This window comes from Carassius auratus, chromosome 31 (assembly GCF_003368295.1).
Source record: "Carassius auratus strain Wakin chromosome 31, ASM336829v1, whole genome shotgun sequence".
Lineage (NCBI taxonomy): Eukaryota > Metazoa > Chordata > Actinopteri > Cypriniformes > Cyprinidae > Carassius > Carassius auratus.
Window position 1 is genome coordinate 1,151,216 of NC_039273.1, and position 23,006 is coordinate 1,174,221.

General features: G+C 37.1%; 1 protein-coding gene across 12 annotated transcripts in view; it reads left to right on the plus strand.

Moving 5' to 3' along the window:
* The window catches only part of LOC113050146 (transcriptional enhancer factor TEF-5-like), a 34,229-nt gene extending 15,367 nt beyond the window's left edge, over positions 1-18,862 (plus strand). Inside the window, exons 4-15 of one of the 12 annotated variants that reach the window (XM_026212849.1) lie at positions 7,471-7,535; positions 7,662-7,895; positions 9,048-9,059; positions 10,379-10,507; positions 10,601-10,644; positions 10,727-10,783; positions 12,775-12,836; positions 12,978-13,114; positions 14,958-15,131; positions 15,263-15,406; positions 15,485-15,637; positions 16,156-18,862. In XM_026212849.1, coding sequence (XP_026068634.1) covers positions 7,471-7,535; positions 7,662-7,895; positions 9,048-9,059; positions 10,379-10,507; positions 10,601-10,644; positions 10,727-10,783; positions 12,775-12,836; positions 12,978-13,114; positions 14,958-15,131; positions 15,263-15,406; positions 15,485-15,637; positions 16,156-16,269 — 1,325 coding nt within the window. In that variant the 3' untranslated portion in view covers positions 16,270-18,862. The remainder of the gene's footprint in view (positions 1-7,470; positions 7,536-7,661; positions 7,896-9,047; positions 9,060-10,378; positions 10,508-10,600; positions 10,645-10,726; positions 10,784-12,774; positions 12,837-12,977; positions 13,115-14,957; positions 15,132-15,262; positions 15,407-15,484; positions 15,638-16,155) is intronic. The other 11 variants (XM_026212851.1, XM_026212852.1, XM_026212850.1 and 8 more) reach the window with 11 other exon arrangements.
* Positions 18,863-23,006: the final 4,144 nt, after the last annotated feature.

Consider the following 23,006-nt stretch of genomic DNA (forward strand, 5'->3'; position numbering starts at 1 on the left):
CATTGCATGTCTTAGCTTAGCCAGCAGTTGTGTGTTTTCAGAGCACATAAACAGGCCTACACTTGTCCCAGAGCACCTCTGTGGACTACAGGCCCGACAGAAGACAGGTTTCTCAAGAACATATCGCTTTTCTGTCTTTCTGTTGCTTTTCTGTTCATGCTTGCTTGCTTCCCCCTCCTCTATTTTTTGCGTTTGCCCTGAAACTGATTGTATTTATCATCTCTGATCATTAGCAGATCTTTTTCTTTTCCCAGCCCTGTGAGAGTTGTCGTTTATTTTCCTTCTGCCTCCCTCTCACCCAGTTGAAAAAGTGGCAAAACCAGCTCTGTTTGTCTTGCTCAATCAAGGTTTTTTCCCCCACAAGATCTCACTCACCCTCCCGCCTCCATTTTCTTGTACTCCTTTTTTCTTCTTACTAGTTCTTCCTCCTAAACAAGGTAGGTCTGCCCCTGAGGCAAAGCACTTTAATAACTCCAGGTGCAAAGGAGTAGTTCCAGTGTAAAAGCGTTAAACTCTCATTAGACTCAACAACATGAGGATAAGAATTTGTGAATGCAAACTTCTTTTTTTTTTATCAGACTTTTAATCTTGTTGCATTCCAAAAGCGAATAATTCGTCTAATAACATGAAGTATTCTCAATGTTTCACTTTAGAGGCCATTTGAGTATGTTTTCTGTTTCTATTGTCAGTCTTCAAAACCACAGATCAAAGATAATCTTGCTTTGCAAGTTGGTTAAACTAATAGATATCTATCTGAAAAATGCCTCTGACCTTTGAAGGTAACGTTATCGCTCCTATTAAGGACGTAGTTGACACGCCAGGAAAGCATGTTAAGTGTCGCGTATATTTCAAGTCTAAGGCTACGTTTACACTACAATGATGTAGTCAAAAACTTAAAAGTTTTCCCCTTGCATTTATTTTCATTTTCACGTATACACAACAATGTTTACAAAATTATTCTCTTTTAAATATACGCAAAAAGGTAAAAGACACTGTATTATGTATGTCAGGCCAGTAGTTGGTGCTCTCACCTTGTTAGTAAACCGTACCTGTAGGGAAGTCCCGATTATGTGTTGTATATGATGCGTCTCCTCTGTTGGTTGTAATATTGGTGAAGTAAATTCACACTTTGCTGAAGAAGCGTTAGCAAACTCTCAAGAAGCAACAACAATACAATGTATTCCGACATTGTTGTGTATGTTTGTTCGCGCTTGCCTTGGAAATCAGCACGTACTGCACATATACATACCTAAAACGTACTACTCATGCGCAAAAACCCGTTTTCAAAAATATCAGTTTTCAGTCCCCAAAACACTGTTGTCGTGTAAACAAACATGCAAAACGCATAAAACGTTTCCCGTTTTTGGCTGAAAACATAGCTAATTCGAATTGATTGATTTACGAACTACAAAACAGCTGTATCAGGAAGTTACTGGGACAAAACGAGCGAATCTGTTGCTGCAATTTGATGAATTGCAAAAATGACCAAATGTGGTTTTAACTCTTGGCTTGAGCAATACGTCTCTTTTTCAATGCACTCATAATTTGCAGATGGATACTCCAGTTTGGCTGGTTTGGGAGGGTCCAGGTGTTTGGCTTTGGTCCCCTCCTCCTCAAACTGCTTGCCTTTCTTCTCCTCAGAGGAACAGACAAGACAAAAACCCAAGTGCTGGTTTGAATTAGCAAGCCAAGCCTCAAGATACAAACCAGACTGGGAGAAAGCACAGCAGAAACTGACAGTAAGCGTCCCAAACACAGCCCAGTTTTGGTGAAGAAACATTGAGGTTCTTTTAGGGTTGCGGTTGTCTTTTCCTTTGAAGAACTCCGTTAAATGCAACTGTTGTGTTCATATGTATTCTTCTTTCTTGTGCAGTGTTCTAAAAAAATATGTTAATTCAACATGTTTAATGTAAGCTTGATCAGTTCAGAAGACGGGTATGTGAGCTTCCTACTTAGACAGCATCTGTAGATGCTATATGCACCTAGTGCAGAAATATATAACAGTAGTCAACAAAACAGTGCAACCATGTAACATCCTTTGATTTGGCCATATTGTAGGAAAGTCCCAAAAAGCATTTCGACAAAACTTTCATAGACTTATCCAAATTTGGTAGGCCAGAGGTGCCAGTTCTGCTCCTGGAGGGCCACTATCTTGGCACAGTTTAGCTCCAGTTCTAATTAGACACCTGAACCAATGACTAGTCTTAAGAAATACTGGAAACTCCCAGTATTCTTCCAGTAAAGAGCTGGATTTGTCACTGCTGTCCCATTTGTCATTGTATAAAGAGTGGTCGCTTTTGGCTAAGGGAAGCCTTTTGCCAAATCAGTGCTAGCTTGGATTGGCAATCTCGAGTGTGTCATTTGGGACAGGTTCTGAGTTAAAGGGAAATGTCAAGTTTAAGCAGGGCTATTAAAGTATAAATGGGAAAACCACTCAATTTATGCACTTTTTATGCTCCGTAATAGTGGTTTTCACTAGATTAGCAACACGCAAGTATCAGTCTGTTAGGATCAACTGTGAGAGTTAGTTGCATCTCTTGTAGACCCTATGCAAGGTCTTTCTTTTATGCAGCATGTGTCAACAAAGCAGCTGACATTTTTCAAGCTATTAAATCCGTTTCATCCTCTCTTAGAAGGTGCGGCTGTCTGTGTTGGCTGCAGACGACAAGACAGCACACTAAATCTGGCAAGCAAGCCTCCTGAGTCTCTTCTTTAGTCTGGGATTACATCATTCAGGCTTTATCCTCCTCTTGCAGTAGATTTAAACATACTAACTGACTCACTATGAAGTCAGAAAGACGCTTCAAATGCGTGTTTCAGATGCCATGACTGGCTGATAAGAAAATACTGGAATATTGACATTGTTTGATAGGACATCATTGGCATTTTCTGGAAGCTTATGCCTGATATCTGTTGTGTATCTGTCTTTTTTTTTCATTGAGGGATTCCCTAGAAATCATGCGGCCTAATGGCGGTATCCTTGGTTTCGTTTTATATCACTTGTTCTCCATGGTATGTTTGACAGATAAAGGTTTAGTGGTTTATTTCCAGTGAAAGTTGATTTGTGAGATGATTTGACATGTTAAGTCACTGTGCCAATAAAGTGAAATTCCACAAATCGGATTTATTAATAAATAATTGACTCTCATTGCCATCTTCAGGAAAGTGAATACCGACCTCATGGAGAGCCTGTTCTCTCTTGTGACTATAAACACGTTATCCATTTACATGTAGTCATCTGCCACTGAAGGAGCCCCCTCACAAAGAGAATGACGACAGCGCTCATAATACCACCGCTGATGTGAGGCCTGGGGAACGCTGTCTGCTCTGGCCCTGTTAACACCGCCTGGATAGAGATTTTTTTATTATTACACTAACTTTGATGGATGGAAAGTTGTTATGCTTTGAATTTTTTTTCAACCCTCCAGCAGGAAATGGCTCCAAGAGTTTAACTTGAGTTTTGCTCCCAATAGTGACTTGTTTCTTCTAAACGTGTAAACGTTTCTTGTAATGGTGACTATATTGCAGAATTATACCTTTATATTTTTTGGATCTCTCAATATGACATTAGGAGAGCCTGTTTACGTCTCAAGTAATAAATGAAGATTTGAGGTCACAGCAGTGAGATGTACAGTTGCGTTCACAAGAAATGAAGTTAAGTGAACTAAATTCTCATAAACCACTGGAGAGAACACACACCTGACATCTGTATATGTTGCATGCCAAATGTCAAGCCATTTTTCACAAAATGCTAAATTTCTGATGCTACCATATCTTCCTTTCCTCCCTCATCTCCTCTTCTCAGCGTCTTGGCTCTGCCCGGGGGATTTACAGCCCAGTTGAATGGCAGAAATGCCGTCTGTCTGGTTTCATAGTTGTTATAGCTTCAAGATATTTTCCACCTGTGCTTCAACGGGAACGGAGGCTAACAAAAATGCCCTGCAGCATGATGATGGAGCCAAGTACCATCCGCTCTCTCATTTCTGTTCAACAGCACGTTCTGGTAAACCATCTCAGCAGAGAGCATGAATGGTGTTTGAAGGACGAGATAACACAATGTGTTGATTGTGGTTTGGTTAGTGGATCACAGCTCATTCCTTGCAGGAATTGATCCAGCAACCTTCCAGTGACCTGCTAAAGTTTTCAGGTGTTATTCCTGAATTGAAACAGTCCTGCTTGAGCTTCCTTTCAAGACATGCAAAGGTTGAGAAGAAACTCGATGAGGGAATTAGAGCTTGGAGGTGGGAATATGGGACATAGGGGGTCCGTGTTATTCTTTGCCTCCTGCCGGAACGGTTCGTGGCAGGTGTGGGTGTCCGTTTGGTAAGACAGGATGATCTTCAGCTGCCAGTTGTTTGAAGAAACAGCAAAGCTCTTTGTTTCTCTCTTACTCTCTCCCCCCTCACTTTTTCGGGCCCTTCTCTCGCTCTCTGAACGCATGCTCCAGGCTGTTGGCCTCATCAAATCAAGTTGTGTGGGGCAGATGTCACAGGCGCAGTGGAATGTGAGGAATGCGGAGGCTCGGAGAGAGAGAGAGGGTGTGTCTGGGGAAGGGTGTGCAGAAACCAAACTCAAATCACTGCAGTGGTCTCTCTTCTGTGGAAGACAATTTCCACTTCATAGTTAAAAAAAAAAATAATAATAATAGCAATTTGCAGCTTTAATACTCTTAATTGCAACAATGTTTTCCGAAAAATTTGTATATACAAGTTGAGACTTTATTTCTGACAATATGTCTTTAAATCTTGCTAATTATATTTGACTTTATATCCCAATTTTTTTACTTCGAGGCAGATATGGCCATTCATATTCTACTTGGACTCTACACTGAACATGTCTATGGCTGCTAATCAATGAGCGGGAAATGTCACTAGCTAAAATAGTTTGATAACCTACTGTCTTACTGAAGGGGGCGCCGAATGCCCCATGCATTCAAATTTCAGGACAGTTTTTGTCTTTAGTGAGAAAATTTGAACAGTCGAAAGTGTTACTTTTTTTGTTTTTGTTGTAATTGAAAATTTAGATAACAATAATAACACATTATTATATTTTTTAAATATTAATATATAATAAAATGACATATTCTTCAAGCATTTCTCAATTAAATAGATATTAAGTAGAAATATATATTTTTTCTAGTATTTATTATTTTTATTTATAGGCATTGTTTATTTTATATACAGGTAAATGGTCAGTATTTAAATAGATAATGGAAGTTAGTGTTTTTAAAGGTACAGGTTGTAGGACCTGCCACTAGAGGGTGCACCAAAACAATAACAATCACGTGGTTTGATGACGTTAGGAAGGAGCGTGGAATGATGGGATTTGTTGTCTTCTACCCAAACGCTGACGGCCATCAATCAGACGGAAAATAAATCATGGATTTAATTGATTACAGTTTAGTCAGATGATATGAAAACGATTACCTCTTGTTCAACAAATATATTCACTCATGTACATTCAAACACAATAATTGGGCATACATAGCACACGCGAGTTCAACGATTTGCACTAGTAAAATTACATACAAAGTCATTGCAAAGACTCAATCAGACTATGGATAAGACGCGTCCTCGCGCGGGTCTAGAGACGCGACGCCCCGCATTTGGTGTGTATGCCCCATAATATTATGGGCCACAATACTAATCTTGTTGGTCGTTATAATAGCATACATTTTCTGCAAAGATACGAATCAAAACAACTCACCTGTCGAGTAAAACACGAGCGAGATCGGCATCTCTTTCTAGTTGAAGTTTGTTGCGAAGCTCTCACCATCTTTGAAATGCAACACCGATATTGAATCTCGCTCCTTCTCTCCTCTTGTCCCAAACTCTTCTTGGGTCGTTTGGTTGGCCCGTACGCTTACGTTTACGTTTACGTTTATGGGAGCTGTCTTTGTCGACAGAACCAGCGGCAGATGGTAACCAGTAATTATGTTCCATAAATAAGTAACACAATCCACCATAAAATGTGCAAGAAGTAAATAAGGAACTGCTTGAAGCAAGTTAGTGGTTTGCTGGACGCTAGACACTACTTCCGCATTTGTCCATGACACTGTTGTCATGTGGTTTCTACATCAATAAAGGCGGTTACTAAGGGTAACTAACGTCATTGACAGGCGAATGCACCGTGTCACTGTTTAGAATGGGAATTTTCTCAAGATTTACAAGGTATTGAAAACATTATATTGTTAGTTATCAGCTGGACAAAATATATAGCACTTGACTAGTGGTTTTTGGGTATTTTATGCTGTTCACACCAAACGCGTATATAACGTCTGGCACAAATGATTTCAATGTTAAGTCAGTGCAAAGGCGCATTTACGCGCGTCTGGAGGTCTCACGGCGCGAATGAGGCGTTTAGCACGGCGCGGAATTGACGTTTTGCACGATAAGCGCATTGAGCACGAATGGTGCTTTTTGTGCATTTAAGCGTTTGACGCAAATTTGCGTTTGCCGCCCGAGTTGAAACATTTGAACTTTGGTGTCAATTCGCGCCGCGTTAACCAATCAGGAGCCTGCTAGGAGTCACTTATTCAACATGGAGGAATGACTGATGTTGTCAGTGAGCAGTCTACCGGAGCTATATGACAAAAGTTCATATTTCTATAGATACAGGGATAAAAAGGACCTATATATATGTATATATAGGTATATATATATATATATATATATATATATATATATATATATATATATATATATATAACATATTAATAACCAACCCTTTAATTATTTTAAACGTCTCATGTTGTTATGAAAACATTCGCATATTAGAATGATTGGGAAAGATCACGTAACATTTAAACAGCCTTCTGTCTGTACCGCCTTCATTTACTTGCTTGTTTTCATCACTTTTGCTTTCATTCTCGGGCACTGACTTGTTCGCTAAACTGAACATCCAATCAGAGCTCTCACTCTCGCCGACGGCCCCGACATGTTGAATCGGGAAAACTGCCTTGGAACTTACCAAATGAAAAGCCATAGGCTCCTTCAGGAGTTTCACAGTAAATTAAAACTACTTAAATTACTGCATTATATAAGACAAAAAAAATTGCAAATATAAAGCATTGGACATTCATACTGATTTTTTTTCTTAAGTAGAATTATTTTCCCCCTAATCAAAATGTTAACATCCTTAAAACAATACATTTACTTTAGAAGAGATTAAGTCTTGTTTTCAGAGAAATCTAACACATTTGTTACTGTCATAACATGTTTTTTCAAGTTTAGCATGTTTTCTTTTAATTTTTGAATACTGCTGCTGTGAAATACTAATAGGTATTGAATTAAAAATATGATGGCAAATCTATTATATAAAGCCAAAAGCCTGTCTGTATCAGTTCTATTTGTGGTTTCAGTCTCGTGAATTCTGCCAGTGTTGTTGAGAGATGCATGCTTCTCTTGCATTGCTTTTGTCGCCACCTTTTGGTCACTGTAAAACTTACAGGAACTTTTCTTTTCTTCTCAGGTCGCAATGAGCTTATTGCCAGATATATCAAGCTGAGAACAGGCAAAACCCGTACAAGAAAACAGGTATTTAATGCACTTCATATATGTATATATACTATTGATTGCAATAACAACAACTTTAATAACAGTTCTCCGTTTAGTAGGTGAAATAAATGTGTATTTTTGTTAAACCATCTCAAAATTCTTCAGGTATCTAGTCACATACAGGTGTTAGCGCGGAAGAAAGTTCGAGAGTATCAAGCAGGTATAAAGGTAGGTTGGAAACGCAGATCTTGTCCCTCTTTGGTTACGGCTTCTCTCTCTCTTTCTCCTCCTCCTTTTCTTTTTCTTTTCCTCCTCTTTGGCTTTTCTGTTCTGCAGGTTTCTAGCCATTTGCAGGTTCTTGCCCGGAGAAAATCTCGCGAGATACAGTCAAAGCTGAAGGTATGCGCTTTCCTGCGGGTGGGGGCGGGGCTTGACAGCATTTGCCTTTGCACAAACCAATGAGAGATCGCTAGAAGTTCCATTTATCTTTGGCTGAATGAAATCTCGAGGAATGAGTGCTTTCATCAATATTTGGCATAAAAACAAAGCAGGAAGTGCTATGGAAAGCTGTGCCATGTAGCGTAGTGCTTGTGTTTGGCGCTGCTGAAGGTGCATGAATGCCTGAGATCTTTGACTGTCGGCTTTCCTGAAGCTCACTGTTTCTTCAACCTTCTTTCCTTGCATCCAGACTCCATGTGTGTGTCACCAATACTCAGTTTTGACTGGTAAAGTCTGTCTGAGAAACTGCTGGATGTCACAATACTGTCATGAGAATTAGCGGTCGACCAGTATGGGTTTGTCAAATGCAGATTATTTTATGAGTCTGTCCGAGACTTAAACATATGTTGAAATTAAATTAAATTGTGTTATTATATGTCTGTGTGTGAATAGAGGGAGATATTATGTAATGTAGTTGGTCTATGGTAAAAATATGTTGTTTAAAGGATGACTTGAACATTTTTAAATGTGTAAATTGTGTATAAAAGTTATTCTAATCAGGATTGCACAAAGTTAGAATAAAATACTGGACTATTTTTATGTTGAAATGTTTTTACCTTACATTTAGGATAAGTCAGTTGGATTCCAAAGTTACATAAATATAATTTGCGTAAACACTGAATTCTTAACATTAATATCTAGAATTTGCCTTAATGGCAATGTAGTATTTTTGATTATTTTAAATTGTAATGTTTGGCGCCCCCTGTCAATATATTAATGAACTACAAGACAGAAGTAAATTATTTTCTGAAATGCACATTCTTTTTATTTTTTAATTCTTATTAGCTATTTTTTGTTCAGGCATGTTATAAAAACATTGAACAAATCGAGTTAATGTGTGTGGCTTTTTTTTATGCACAAAGTATGAAAATTTCTACCTCTTCATAGGCGCTTTTTCACAAGCAGTTTTAATGTCTAGGAAATAGTTTGATAAGCTCTAGAATAGAACTGACTAGTTGGCATACATCCAGAACTTTGCTGTCAGTTACAAAAGGTTTAGTATAATTTGCCCTCAGAATATTGTACTAATGGTCTTTCTTTCTTTTGATTCAGGCAATGAACTTGGTAAGTGTGGATTTGAATGGTGCAGATTATTGTTGACTTTTTATTTTTGCTTCGCTTTGCTTGGCTGTCCTGCACAGGTTCAGCTTACATCCAGCACTGCCATTATAAAGTCCTCTTCTCATAATTCTTGTGTCAATAATGTGCCTGGCCGTTTTGCTCTCTGAAGTTTCCATGTCGTCCCTCTATTTTGTGATGTACTGCAGATCATACAGCCATTATTAATTCCAGAAACTTAATTGCGAAACAACACCACATATTGTGGTCTTGCTTCCGAGTTAGCTGCAAGTCTTTTTATTATCCACATTCATTTATTGTGATGCAAAGTGACATGCTGCACGCTCAGCCTCTGGAAAACGGAAATGTCATGCCAAACGTGTAGTTAATTTCTGCTTTCATTTGTGGGCATAATTTAATATCCTTGAAGAAGAAACTTGACCAGATTTAGTGAATGACTGGTGAACTTGAAGACAAAACTGGAATGTAGTTCAAAACCGTGTGTGTTTGTTTGACATCCCTTGCCAGTATGTTGCTTTTGCTTTGCTGGCTGCCCAATAATTGATATCTTTCAGATAACTGTATTGCTTTTGCCCTTTTCCTCTTCTTATTGAAACTGTTATCCAGAGACTCTTATTAAACATGATTCTGAAAGGCTTAAAGACAGTCTGAATGTTCAGTTACTAATTATCGACTACATAATGATAATGTTCACAAGGCAGAGGACTAGTTAATACAAAAAGAAAAATTTGCAATATTTTCAGCCTTAATTTAAAGGCCTATTTTTTAATACATTTATAGATGCACAAATTTGAGATTTAGTTTGAAAATCGTTACATTTTTAGAATGTTCAGAATCCTAAAATCGTTACATTTTTAGAAATCGTTACATTTTTAGAATGTTCAGAATCCTAAAATCTAACAGCAATGACATCATTATATTTGCATACTGATTGGTCTTCTGTTTGTATGCTATATTGTGTTTAGTTTTTTGCATCCATTTACTCATCTAAAGCTGCCTTTATACTGCAGAGATAGTGTTGCAGTTCTGTGTGCTGATGTTAATGCACAGCTGAAAGAAAACAAGATATATGAAGCCTTAGACATCAATTTACCTATAACAAATGTCCTTTGTTGTCTTGCATTCACTGTAAATGTGAATCTTATTCTCTTTGTGATTCATATGGTGCTCTCTGATCTCCTGTTGTTTCCCTTTCTTGCTTTATCATAAATCAGCAGGCTGCTTTGCATGAATTAAAATTAACAATGATTTAGTCAGTATTGTCTTCTGGGTTATTCTGCTCACCTGTGTCTCCATCTTCTCAGGATCAAGCGTCCAAAGACAAGGCTCTCCAGAACATGGCAGCACTTTCCTCCGCTCAGATCGTGTCCCCTAGTCTAATCAAAAGCCCTCTTCCGCCTCTTCCGCAGTCCCCCTACCCCCCGTCTGCACGGGTACAATTTAGATAGTTGTATTTAACCTGGAAGTAACCTTTTAGACAAATTATAGAGGGATTTGATTTTTTTTTTTTCACTGTTGTTTTCCAGTTCTGGCCGACCCCCATCCCCGGCCAACCCGGACCCTCTGAGGAGTGAGTAACTCATGAATTCATACGTGTTGCTCTGTGTGTTTGTGTATCTGGCACGTTTAATGGATTACATTTTATGTATCAGGCTGGTTCTTAGGCACAATCCAGGAAGAAGTCCTGGGCTTGGCCGCACCAGCTACGCGTAAGTTCCCTCCACAGAGCTTGAACTGATCTTTCTGATCAGTTAGAGTTAACATTGATTCACTGCTTCAGATGGGAATCTGCTTCAGATTCTATTGACAGTAGTATAATAGGTCCAACCGTTTCAGTGACTTATTTGACTGATTCAAACTAGTATATCTTGCATTTGATAGAGGGTTATTTTAGTACTATATTTTTTATTCATATTTTTCAGATTTTCAGTTTTAAGTAAATTTGTCTTTTTATTACTTTTTATTATTTGTCTTTATATATATATATATATATATATATATATTATACCTTATATATTTATTATATTATATTTCTTTCTAGTTTTACTTATTTTTTTTATTTTTATTTTATTTTAGTAGCTTAAACCTATTTCAGTTAATGGCCAAAGCAAAATTTCGAATTTTCGTGAAGGCTTTCGTCTAATATTTATATTTTATTTTAGCTGTATTTCAGTAAACAAAGAAGTATTTTAATAGTTTTAGTTCACAATAACAACGTTTGTTTGATGTGAGAAACAAAATCGTCTTAAGAGTCATTTGTTTGTAAATAAATCAGGTTTTTTGGAGGACAGCTCGTGAAAACGATGCATCGGTTTATTATCTGTGCAAGATTACTATGAGTGTGGAAAATATAGAAAACTATGTATATATAATTATATAACAATACATGATAATACACTAATACATGATAATACAAGAATAATTTCAGGAAATTTACTGTGCCTGGAAAAGTCACGGAAATTAATAAAATCATGAAGTTATGAAAAACTCATCCATTTCTATAAAATAAGTTGTTCTAGTTATGCTTGGCTCTAAATTATTTAATCCTACATTTCTCTGTGCAATGTTATTGAATAGTCTAGTAATTACAAACAACTGAGAAAGTCATAAAATCATCCGTGTTTAAAAGTAGTTGAACTCTTATTATTCTGTGTTGGCCACTCTTTTCCATCACATTCAGTTCAGATTTGAAACTCACAGTTTCATTAAAACTTGGTTGGATTTATGGCTGATTCAGTACGGGTGCAGGAAATCCCATTAGAGACCGATTTTAGTATGCTGCTCTGTCTGGGTTCTGCTTTTTACTCCCATCATTATTCACAGGCAGCTTGCTAAACTAATTCCTCTCCACATGGTGGACTCTGTGGTCTCCGCTTCTGTTGAGATCTCTTGAGCGCGTGTGTTATCAGACACACAAGACTGTTGTGATGTTACACTTCCACTCTGAAGTAGGTGAACTTACGCTTAGCTGAAACGGCCAAAACAAACAGTTGTGGGACAACTGAAGTGTCAAGGTGTGAAATATTGCCACCTTTAAAGCAAACACATGACCAAAGGGTTCCCACGGTCATGGACAACTGGAAGATACCAGGAAAACTGTGTAAAATGATAGTTCGCCCAAAAATGAAAATCTGACATTTTTCACTCAGCCTCATGTTGTTCCAAACCTGACTGAGTTCCTTTCTTCTCCAACAAAGAAGATATTTTAAACAATGTTGGTAACAAAAAAGTTGACGATGGCCATTGACTTCCATAATATAGAAAACAAATACTCTGGAAGTCTGTGGCTACCATCAACTGTTTGGTAACCAACATTCTTCGAAATATCACCTTTTGTGTTCAGCAGAAGAAAGAGTATAATTTTTTTTTTTTTGTTATCCTCTCCATCTGGAATATTAATTAAATAATAATGTGCTTGTTATAAGACTTAATAAGACTTGTTTAGAAACCATACTGATGTTTGACTTGTGAATCTTTTTTTGTTGTTGTTTTTTTACTCGTTCTTTGCTTTCGATTCAGTTGAACTGGTTACAAATTAGTTTCATCAAAATTATTTTTAACAATCCTTATCCAGTGGTCCCAAATGATTGGAAATGGTCTAAAAGTGTGGGAACCCTGACAAGTTGACGTTTAACCCAAGTCAATAATCTTTCATGTGCAAAAGAACTTTGAATCTAACAAATCCTGAACGCTTTTTCAGCATCAAGCCATTTGCACAAACTCCTTACCCAAACCTTTCAGGACCTGTTCAACCACCCTTATGTAAGTGTGCTAGTGCACTAGTTCACTAGTCCATTCAACCCCCCAACCACACACACACACACACGCACACACACACACTTCCATTTCTTCTGTTAATTTACCAGGTTGAGTCTTAACTGGCGCCCCCTTGTGTTTGTGCAGCATATGAGCCCCTGGCCCCTCCTCTCCCGCCGGTTGCCACCGCAGTGCCCGTGTGGCAGGATCGCACCATCGCCTCCTCCAAACTGCGTCTTCTGGAGTACTCTGCGTTCATGGAGGTCCCGCAGGATCAGGACTCTGTGAGTAGACCGCAGTTATGCATATCTAGAAGAGTCGAGGAAAGAGTGAAATGGATTATGTGGAAATAGTAATAGATTAATTCATGACAAGTGTGCACCTCAAAAAAAGTCTACATCATAACAGGAGATCTGACCTTTGTCAAAGAAAGCCTTCTTAGTTGCCTTTTTCCCTATCATGCTTTAGAAATCCTATGAAGGTATACATCAATTGAAAACCTTAAAATGTCAAAATTCATCCTTTGAAACCCATTTTAAAATCAGACATTGCATTACCATGAAAATGGTACATCAGAATCATGTTACAAAATGTTTTCGTTCATGAAGTATAGAAATGTAAGTTTGGATAGCGCACTTTCCACGTCTACGTTCCAAAATGTGTTTTTAGGACCTGCCACTAGAGGGCGCACTACCAAAACAATAACAATCGCATGGTTTGATGACGCTAAGGAGCGTGGAATGATGGAATTTGTTGTCTTCTACCCAACCGCTGATGGCTCTCAATCAGACGATGTGAAAACGATTACCACTTGTTCAACAAATATATACACTCGTGTACATTCAAACACAATAATTGGGCATACATAGCACATGCAACTTCAACGATTTGCGCGAGTAGATTTCATACAAAATGAAGGCAAAGACCCGATCAGACTATGGATCAGACGCGTCCTCGCGCGGGTCTACAGATGTGACGCCCCGCGTTTGGTGTGAATGCCCCATAATATTATGGGCCATAATACTAATCTTGTTGGTCATTATAATAGCATACATTTTCTGTAAAGATACGAATCAAAACAACTCACCTGTCGAGTAAAACACAAGCGAGATCGGCATCTCTTTCTAGTTGAAGTTTGTCGCGAAGCTCTCTCCATCTAGGAAATGCAACATCGATACTGAATCTCGCTCCTTTTCTCCTCTTGTCCCAAACTCTTCTTGGGTCGTTTGCTTGGTCCATACGCTTACGTTTACAGGAGCTGTCTTTGTCGACAGAACCAGCGGCGGATGGTAAACGATAATAATGTTCCATAAATAAGTAACACAATCCACCATAAAAACTTCAAGAAGAAGTAAATAAGAACAGCTTGAAGCAAGTTAGTGGTTTGCTGGACGCTAGACACTACTTCCACATTTGTCCACGACACTGTTGTCATGTGGTTTCTACATCAATAAAGGCGGTTACAAAGGGTAACTAACGTCATTGACAGGCGAATGCACCGTGTCACTGTTTAGAATGGGAGTTTCTCATGATTTACAAGTAATTGAAAACATTAGAGATATTGTTAGTAATCAGCTGGACAAAATATATAACACTAGCCTAGTGGTTTTTGGATATTTTACTACAAATATCTTACAAATTGTACCTTAAAGTGGTTAATAATATATTTATTAATACACTTTTTTTATTAATAAATATAAATCTAATTTTAAACAAAAAAACCTGAATTAATAAAAATTTTCTCATTTTGTTAATTTACAAAGAATATATAAATCATGTATATATAAAACGTGACCATTATACTATACATTTTTCTAGCTATCGTATGCTAAAAATGTATCAGTTGAATTTATAATCCGATATTGCTCTTTGTTTTAAGTATGTTATCAACGTAACTGTTTCAGTCAAAGTTTAATTGATGAAAACTCAAGAATTTCTTAGTATTTGGTTTGTCTCCTTTTGCTCTAACCACATTGTTGCTGACTTTTGAATAAATTCACTTGTTTTTACATATTGATATTTCTTCTTTCAAAATAAGACTAACTTTATTGGTTTTAATAGTGAACCTGGCGTTGCGCACAGAAACACAGACGGCTCACAATATATTTGACTTTTTCCTTTTTACAGTACAGCAAACACCTGTTTGTTCAGATTGGCCAGACCAACCCCTCGTACAGCGACCCTCTGCTGGAGGCGGTGGACATCCGACAGATCTACGACAAGTTCCCCGAGAAGACGGGAGGACTCAAGGAGCTGTACGAGAAGGGCCCTCAAAACGCCTTCTTCCTCGTCAAGTTTTGGGTGTGTGCATGTGATTTCTGTCAATAAGCATGTAACCCTTCACTGAAAAGCACTTTAGTGGGGCTTCTCCAGACATGACTGATTCCTCCAATCATGCAGCTTGAATCACGTTGGTTGTTTTTCTGTCTCAGGCGGATCTGAACAACAGCGGCTTTCAGGATGGACCGGGCTCCTTCTACGGAGTCAGCGGTCAGTACAGCAGCTCAGAGAACATGACCATCACCGTCTCAACCAAAGTCTGCTCTTTCGGGAAGCAAGTGGTGGAAAAAGTGGAGGTGGGTGAGAGCAGCATTTAACTGACTGAAAAGCGCTGGCGTTTCTCACATCTGATCACGTTTCTTTTGGACTTCCAGACCGAGTACGCTCGTGTCGAGGGAGGGAAGTGTTTATATCGAATCCACCGCTCTCCCATGTGTGAATATATGATCAACTTCATCCACAAGCTCAAGCACCTGCCTGAGAAATACATGATGAACAGCGTATTAGAAAACTTCACCATCTTACAGGTAAGAGACTTTGAACAGCCTGTCATGTTTAGATTTATCTCTATTGTTTTATATTGTTTTATAAAACTCTAAATATATTTATCAGATAATTCTGAAAATGTTTAATATTTAATGATGATGATGATATAATGATAGTTGTAATATATTATTTTACTTTATTGTTTAATGCTTGAAAATAATCACAATCATTATGAGATTAATATATTTATAGTAATATATAAATTTATGATCAGAAAAATAAAAAAAAAAAAAATCTGTAATTTATAGGAAACATATAACATTATAATTTTATAAAAATTAAGGTTACAAAATTCAATTAATTTATTAATTTAAATTGTGTGTGCAGCATATATATGATAATAGTTATAGTGTATAATTTGACTTTTATGTTTATTGCTTGTAAATAGTACTCAAAATGAATATTTTCTAAAGGCTATTTAGCTTTGTGAAAACTGTCAGAATTGAGTTTCTGTAATAGAAGTGCTCTCTGTGTTTCTTCTCTGTTTGTGCTGCTGCAGGTGGTGACCAACAGAGAGACCCAGGAGACTCTTCTGTGTATAGCGTTTGTATTTGAAGTGTCGATGAGTGAACACGGGGCACAATACCACGTCTATCGGCTCATTAAAGACTAGCGCTCGCCGCTGCCAGACTTCGGTTACTTTGCACAGTCCCTCCGTCACACGTATGGAGGAATCTGACAAATTGTCCAAACATCGGAGGAATACGCCAAAATGTTACAAAAAAAAACACTAATGATTTGCTTTAGTTTTAAACCTGGTAAAGAATTTGAGTCTTTGAGGACATAAAAAAAATATAGTATTACTCTGTTTAAAAAAAAAAAAAAAATCAAAAAACACTTTTTTGTATTTGTTTTTTAATGCCTTAAATACAAAATGGGTCATGTTGGTTTTGTTGCATATACAGATCAAAGATGTCTTTTAAGCTTTGTTATGTCTCCACGGAGGGAATGTGAATGTGTTTGGATGGGAAGGAATGTCATGAAAGACGATGTGTGCCATTTATGCAGCATTTTACGGTGATCTAAGGGTGAATCTCACATAGAAATGTCTCTTTTTACTCTAAAATCAGAAGAAAAAAATATACATCTAATATATACATATTTTAAATAAAGAAAATTAAGGCTATTTTAGGACAAATTTTGCATGTTATTTTCATTATGCACCCCCCCCCCCCCCAATTCTTATTATAAAGCAAGGGAAAATACTATTCTCATTACTCCAAAAAATTTTTAATGAAAATGAGCACAAATGCAATGCTTTTCTGCTTTACAGTAAAAAAATAAAAATTATATTGAAATTTCTTCAATATAATGTCATGATGCAAAAAAAACATTGTCCCAAAAATAAGCTTGTTTTCTTTATGCATTTTTCTTTTCATAAAGAAATATATTATCTTTTTTTCTTTTGATTTTGGGGTGAAATATGACCTGGATGTGTTTGTGAGGTTTACCTGATTTGTAAATGAGGACCAGGTCGGTCGGCCAGCGGAGGGTTTGTGTTCATCTTTATAAAGGACAAACATACTGTAAACACTGCAGTTAGATATCAGGAAACCAATGCCTTTATTCAGCTGAATTACTGCGGATGTTACTAGTTTCATCAGCTGTCCTTTGAACAAGAGAAAAGGCGTCAGAAAGCATTTTGCAGGTACTAAAGGATTTTGAGTAGTTGACCCAAATGTGAGTGCCTTTCTTCAAAGAAACACAAATAGATTGATACTCTGAAGTGCCTTTTGACTACCTCTTGACGTGAAATAGTAGGAATAGATAAAGCGATCAATTTCTTTGTTACAACATGACATCGTATTTAACTCTGCTGTTCATCAAAGCTTTCGCGAGATGCACAAACTGAGAAAAGGTCAGATTGTTTAAGAGTCAAGCCTGAATTCCACTCTGGTACAAAAAAAATGGCTCCACAGTTGCTGCCCGTCAAAATTTTAAGCATTTAATCCTGGAACAATACCTCGAAAGAGTTTGTGTTTTAAAATTGGAGGATTGCTGTTGCATTGCTGTCGTATCTGGTGCTTTTTAAACCCTTGAAGAGAATGTTCATTTCCAAGCTCTTTCTTACTCATTTTTTATCTTCACCTTCACAATATATTTGCTCTGTGCACCACTTTTTTTTTGTTGCATCAAGTAATTTTTTTTTGGAATTTCATGTCGGATCCTTTAGTTTTTAGTTAAAGCATCTGTTTTTCATTTATATCTGGCGTTGAAGTGTGACAGAGAAGTCATTAATGTCACCCCATATGTCAGCACAGATGTGTGTTTTTGTGGTTTGTGCATCTCATTTTTAGATGTAAAAATACAAATCCTTTTTTATGGTAAGAATGCACCAGGTGTTTGACATGAAATTACAGAAATATTCCATTTTAACGGTGCTTAATCGAGATTTTTGCTACTGAAAATGTAATGTTTATTTTCCCGTTAGAGAACTAAAACTTGAATTTTAGACCAGATTCGATGTTTTAAATGCCTGTTTTTGTTGAAGCCATGTAGTATTTTTGTTCCACTCACCCTTAAAATTTAAAGACGGTTCCTGGGATGGTTGTTAGACATGAGACGGTGCTCGCTGATAGTTTTAATGTCAGATGTGTTCAGAAGGTACTGCTAAATCTTGGGTACACCTTAAAAATGGAAATTTTATGTATATTGGTACAGCCTTAACCTACTTTTTCGTGTTTGAACTTCAATGACGACAGTTTCCTCAATTGTATTTTTTCTTACAGGTTTTCTTTTTGTTTCCTTTTTATAAGTATTTTTATTATAATTATTAATTTTATGTTTTCTCTTTGACTTTCGATTGATGCTATATGCATACATTGAATATGTTGTGTGTTACTGTTATTTCTTGCCATAATCTAAGTGGTGTTGGCAAAAGCTTTCCCTCTGTTTTTAACCCTTCATTGTGGCCTTGGTTGCCAGTTGTGCATTGCAGTTATGTATATTTTCAACGTTAGGGGTTTGTACAATATAATCAAAACAATGTATAGCAATACCAATAAAATGGCATGGGTCTCCTTGGACCATATTTCTTGAAACACACTTACAACTTCGTACAAAGTGTCTTATTGTACAAGTGCCAAAAGGGACCGCGGATGAAAATTAGCAGTGTTGGCTAAATCTGCCGCATTTTACATATTGTATGTACTGTTAATGTGCATTGTCCCTGATTAAATAAAGAAAATGAAAATCTCTTTCACATCAGTGAGGATGACAAAATCTTTGTGGAAGCCAAAAAGGAACAAGATATTTATTTATATGTCTGACATTCAGTAAAACGGAGTTAACATGATTAGTGTTTTGTAATTAACTCTCATCATCTGCTTCCACTATGTTGCAGAAGTTCTTCCTTTAGAGGGCGTTTGAAAAAAACCTTTTAGGAAAATTATTAGCCTATTATTTATTTATTTTTTTTTTACTCCAGAAAGTATTTTGGTTAAATGTAGGCTATTGATTCTTAAGCACGAATAAAAACCTCTGCCCAAATAGCCTAATTTTAAAATAATTACCCCCGAATAGCGATTTAATAGCTGTTTAATTACAATTATAAAGAGAATACTTAAAATATGTTGATTAATATTTTGAGCCATTGTACTTAACCAAAAAGAGACAATAATAAAACTAATTTTCCCAGCATTCCACTCAACGTGGCGCTTGTAATGACGAAACCGTGATGTCCGAGAGTAGGCGTTCACGCATTTAACAAGTTTCATGCATCTGCTTCAAAGTAGCTTTTGCACAAAAAAACAAACACTGTATTGCAAAACTCGATTATACGCGAAACAAAGTCAAAGTCGTGTTTCAGTGACAGGAAGACACTTTAGTTTGCGCTTTGCTGTTGAAAAATGAACACGTTTTCTAATTCTGTTTCTTTCCTGAGCTGGTCAACACAATCAATGAAGCTCGCACTGATGCAAAGGTGAAGGTGGGTCTCCACTGTGCTGAACGCATGCGCCACACCGCGACACGTACAGGCATCATGGGTCTGGTCCTGTTAGTGCTTGAGCTGGCAATCGCTGCTGTCCCATTGTTTGCTCTGGGAGCTGAACAGTCCTCTCCCAAAGCCTCTTTCTACCTGCTAGGGGGCGCTGTGTTTTGCCATCCTCCTCTCCACACTGCTACTGTACATCTTTTACAGCATGGAGGTGAAGGCACTGCAAGGCACTGAGGACCAGATGAGACTGGCACACTAAGTAGCCTTCAAAAAAGAGTTAAGGTGTCCCCCAAGGTTTTATCCTCGGACCATTTGCGAAATCCACTAGATGGGAGTTTGTAGCCAGATAGATAAACCAACATTTATGTGTTTTTTGGATTTGTGAAAATCACAATTTTATGACATATTGTCTGGTTTTATTAACTATGAAGCTTTTTCATTCTGATATCAAGGATACTTGTTCCTGGGAGCATAGAATCCAGAAATTTGTCAAGATGTTTGTAAAATCATTACTTGCATTACATATATACTTAACTTTACTTGATTACTTCACAATGGTCCTCAACCAGGGCCACAGAATGACTTAAAATTAAATGAAAAATCAATAAACATAGTTAATATACAACTCAATATTATTATTATTATTATTATTAATTAATTAAAATAATGATTAAACATTTATTAATTCAACTATCTAAATTAAAATGCTAACAATACATAAAAAAAGTCATATTTGTCACCTTATTTGAAGAACATACAATACGAATGTGCACGCACACACAAATAGGTTGAAAGCCACTGTTTTAGAAGAATGGTCCACTTTGAACCATGTATGACAGGTTAGAATTACTTGCTCATTATATATTGATTTCTTTGTCAACGTTTGTTAATGGAGACCTGCTGGGGAGGTGTTTCAGTCCTTTATATGTTAAATGTTTCCAATCATTAACTTGTGACATTTTGTCCGTTTTGGGAAAACAAAAGCAAACTGATATCTTCAGTTATTTTCAGTTGCTGTTTGGGAAAGTCAAGCGGAGGAGAATAAAAGTTGTACTGCAACTGTGTATTTTCCTTTTGTTTAACCTGTCAACATCCTCAAGTATATCTAATATAACAGGTTCATTACATAACTGTACCTTTTGTCAAAATAATAAACAAAGAACATCAATTTTTCAGGCAAACTGGTGAGGTTTGGTTTTAATGTGATCTTGCCACAAGGGTGCAGTGTTGGTTAAGCATTATCACAGTCTTTAGGAACTTAAGAAATTGTTCATGGTAGATGTTATAACACAAATATACAGTATTCTGACAGTTGCTACAGTACATTTAGTAGTTAATAGGACTAGATCAGTTTTTGAAAATGAAATTTGACCTCTTTTTCTAAATGTACATCTATGAATGACTACTTGTTAGAGATAAAGATATGTATTTTGTATATAACTTATATATAATGTTTATTCGTCGTGTGGTACAAGTACAAGAAGGGAAAGTGAGACTCCTCCTTGTTGTCCCTTCAGAACAGGACAGACCCATTCTTCATCTTAAAAGGTATATGCTGTTATTTACTGTTGAAGTGTTCTAACATTGATGAGGATTCATGTGTGGAGAGGGACTTGCCCATGCAGATGACTCGGGTGCAGTTTTGTTATGGGTGTGGTTGGAGCTGCTGTCTGCACATGTGTGCTTACTAATTCCTTCTGTCTGTTGTAACTCAGTCCTCGTCTTAGTCATGGAGGTTCTCAGCAGATGTGCTCATGCATGGCCTCAGGACTGCACTTACAAAGGTCTTTGTTCATGAGGAAACGATGTCAAATTAATAGGTAGTAACACATGTTTTATACTATGTGCAGTGCTAGTAAAATGCTAAAAGTAAACGCTAAAAGTGAAATGGTACCTGAGAGTTCATTTGGGGTTGCTCAGATTTCTTCAACCCTCTGAAGACACCTTCTCTAAACCGTTCTCTAAACACCTCTGCAACAACTGGACTGGGAACGTTTCACCTAACTCCTCATAAGAAAGGCTTTTGGGATTATTGAAGGCTTACTAGAAGGAATCTGTGTGTGTGTGAGTGTGTGTGTGTGTGTGTGTGTGTGTGTGTGTGTATATGTGTGTGTGTGTGTGTGTGTGTGTGTGTTTAATGTGTATATTATATTATAAAGATTAAAAATTAAAATCTAACATGTCCAGATAAATCATCTTTAATTGATCTTATCCTAATCAACGTTCCTCACAAATAATCAGCAGCTTCTGTTTTTGCAAACGACATTAGTGACCACTTTGTTGTTGCCACGGTCAGAAACACAAAAATTCCCAAAACCAAGCCATGTATCATTATTAAGCGTGACACAAAACATTTTTCGGTACAAGGGTTTTTATATGACCTGTTTTATTTTGATTGGAATAAAATGTATCTTCCTGCAGATGTTGAAAATGCTTGGAAATTTTTTTATGATGGTTTTACAGAAAAGTATGCTCCCTTCAGAAAATATAGAGTAAAAGGCCAAAACAGTGCATGGTTCACTGTAGATTTAGCCAACTCTCTTCATGAGTGTGATAAGGCCTGGGCAAAAGCCAGGAAAACAAGCCTGGATTCTGATTGGCTGCTCTTCAGGAGACTGCGCCACTTGTGTACTGTGGCTATCAGGAAGGCCAAAGCTGACCACTTTCTTATAGAAACTTCAAATAATTTAAATAACCCCTTAAAATTCTGGAAGACGATTAAATCCTTGGCTGGAAACAAAACTTGCATTGAGCTGCCACCATGTATTCTTAAGGACTCACATAAATTATCTGATAAGGCTGAGATGCTTGGCTGTTTTAATGAGCATTTTATTGCCTCTGGTTCATTATTTGATTCCCTCAACACTTCACATCTGAATCATCTTAAAGGTAATTCTCATGGTCATTCTGGAGTCAGTAATTATTTTAGTTTCAAGCCATTTTCAGTTTCAGAAGTGCATAAAGCCTTCAAACTTTTAGACATTAGAAAATCGGCTGATCCTGATAACTTGGAGCCTTATTTTCTACAATTAGCATCTGATTTTATTGCACCGCCTTTGACTTATCTTCTTAATCTTTCTCTGGACACAAATGAAATTCCACTTATATGGAAATCCGCATTTGTATTTCCTCTGTTAAAAGGAGGCGACCTGACTGATTTAAATAACTATAGACCCATCTCGAAACTGTCTGTCCTGGCCGAGGTTATGGAAACTCATGTGAACGAACAATTGAAAGAGTTTCTAACTATCAACAATATTCTGTCTAATTTTCAATCAGGTTTTCGTAAAAACACAGCACAACTACAGCAGCCCTAAAAGTAGTAAATTATTTCATTGACTCTTTAGATAAAAAACAACATTGTGCAGCTCTCTTCATTGACCTATCGAAGGCTTTTGATACTGTGGATGATG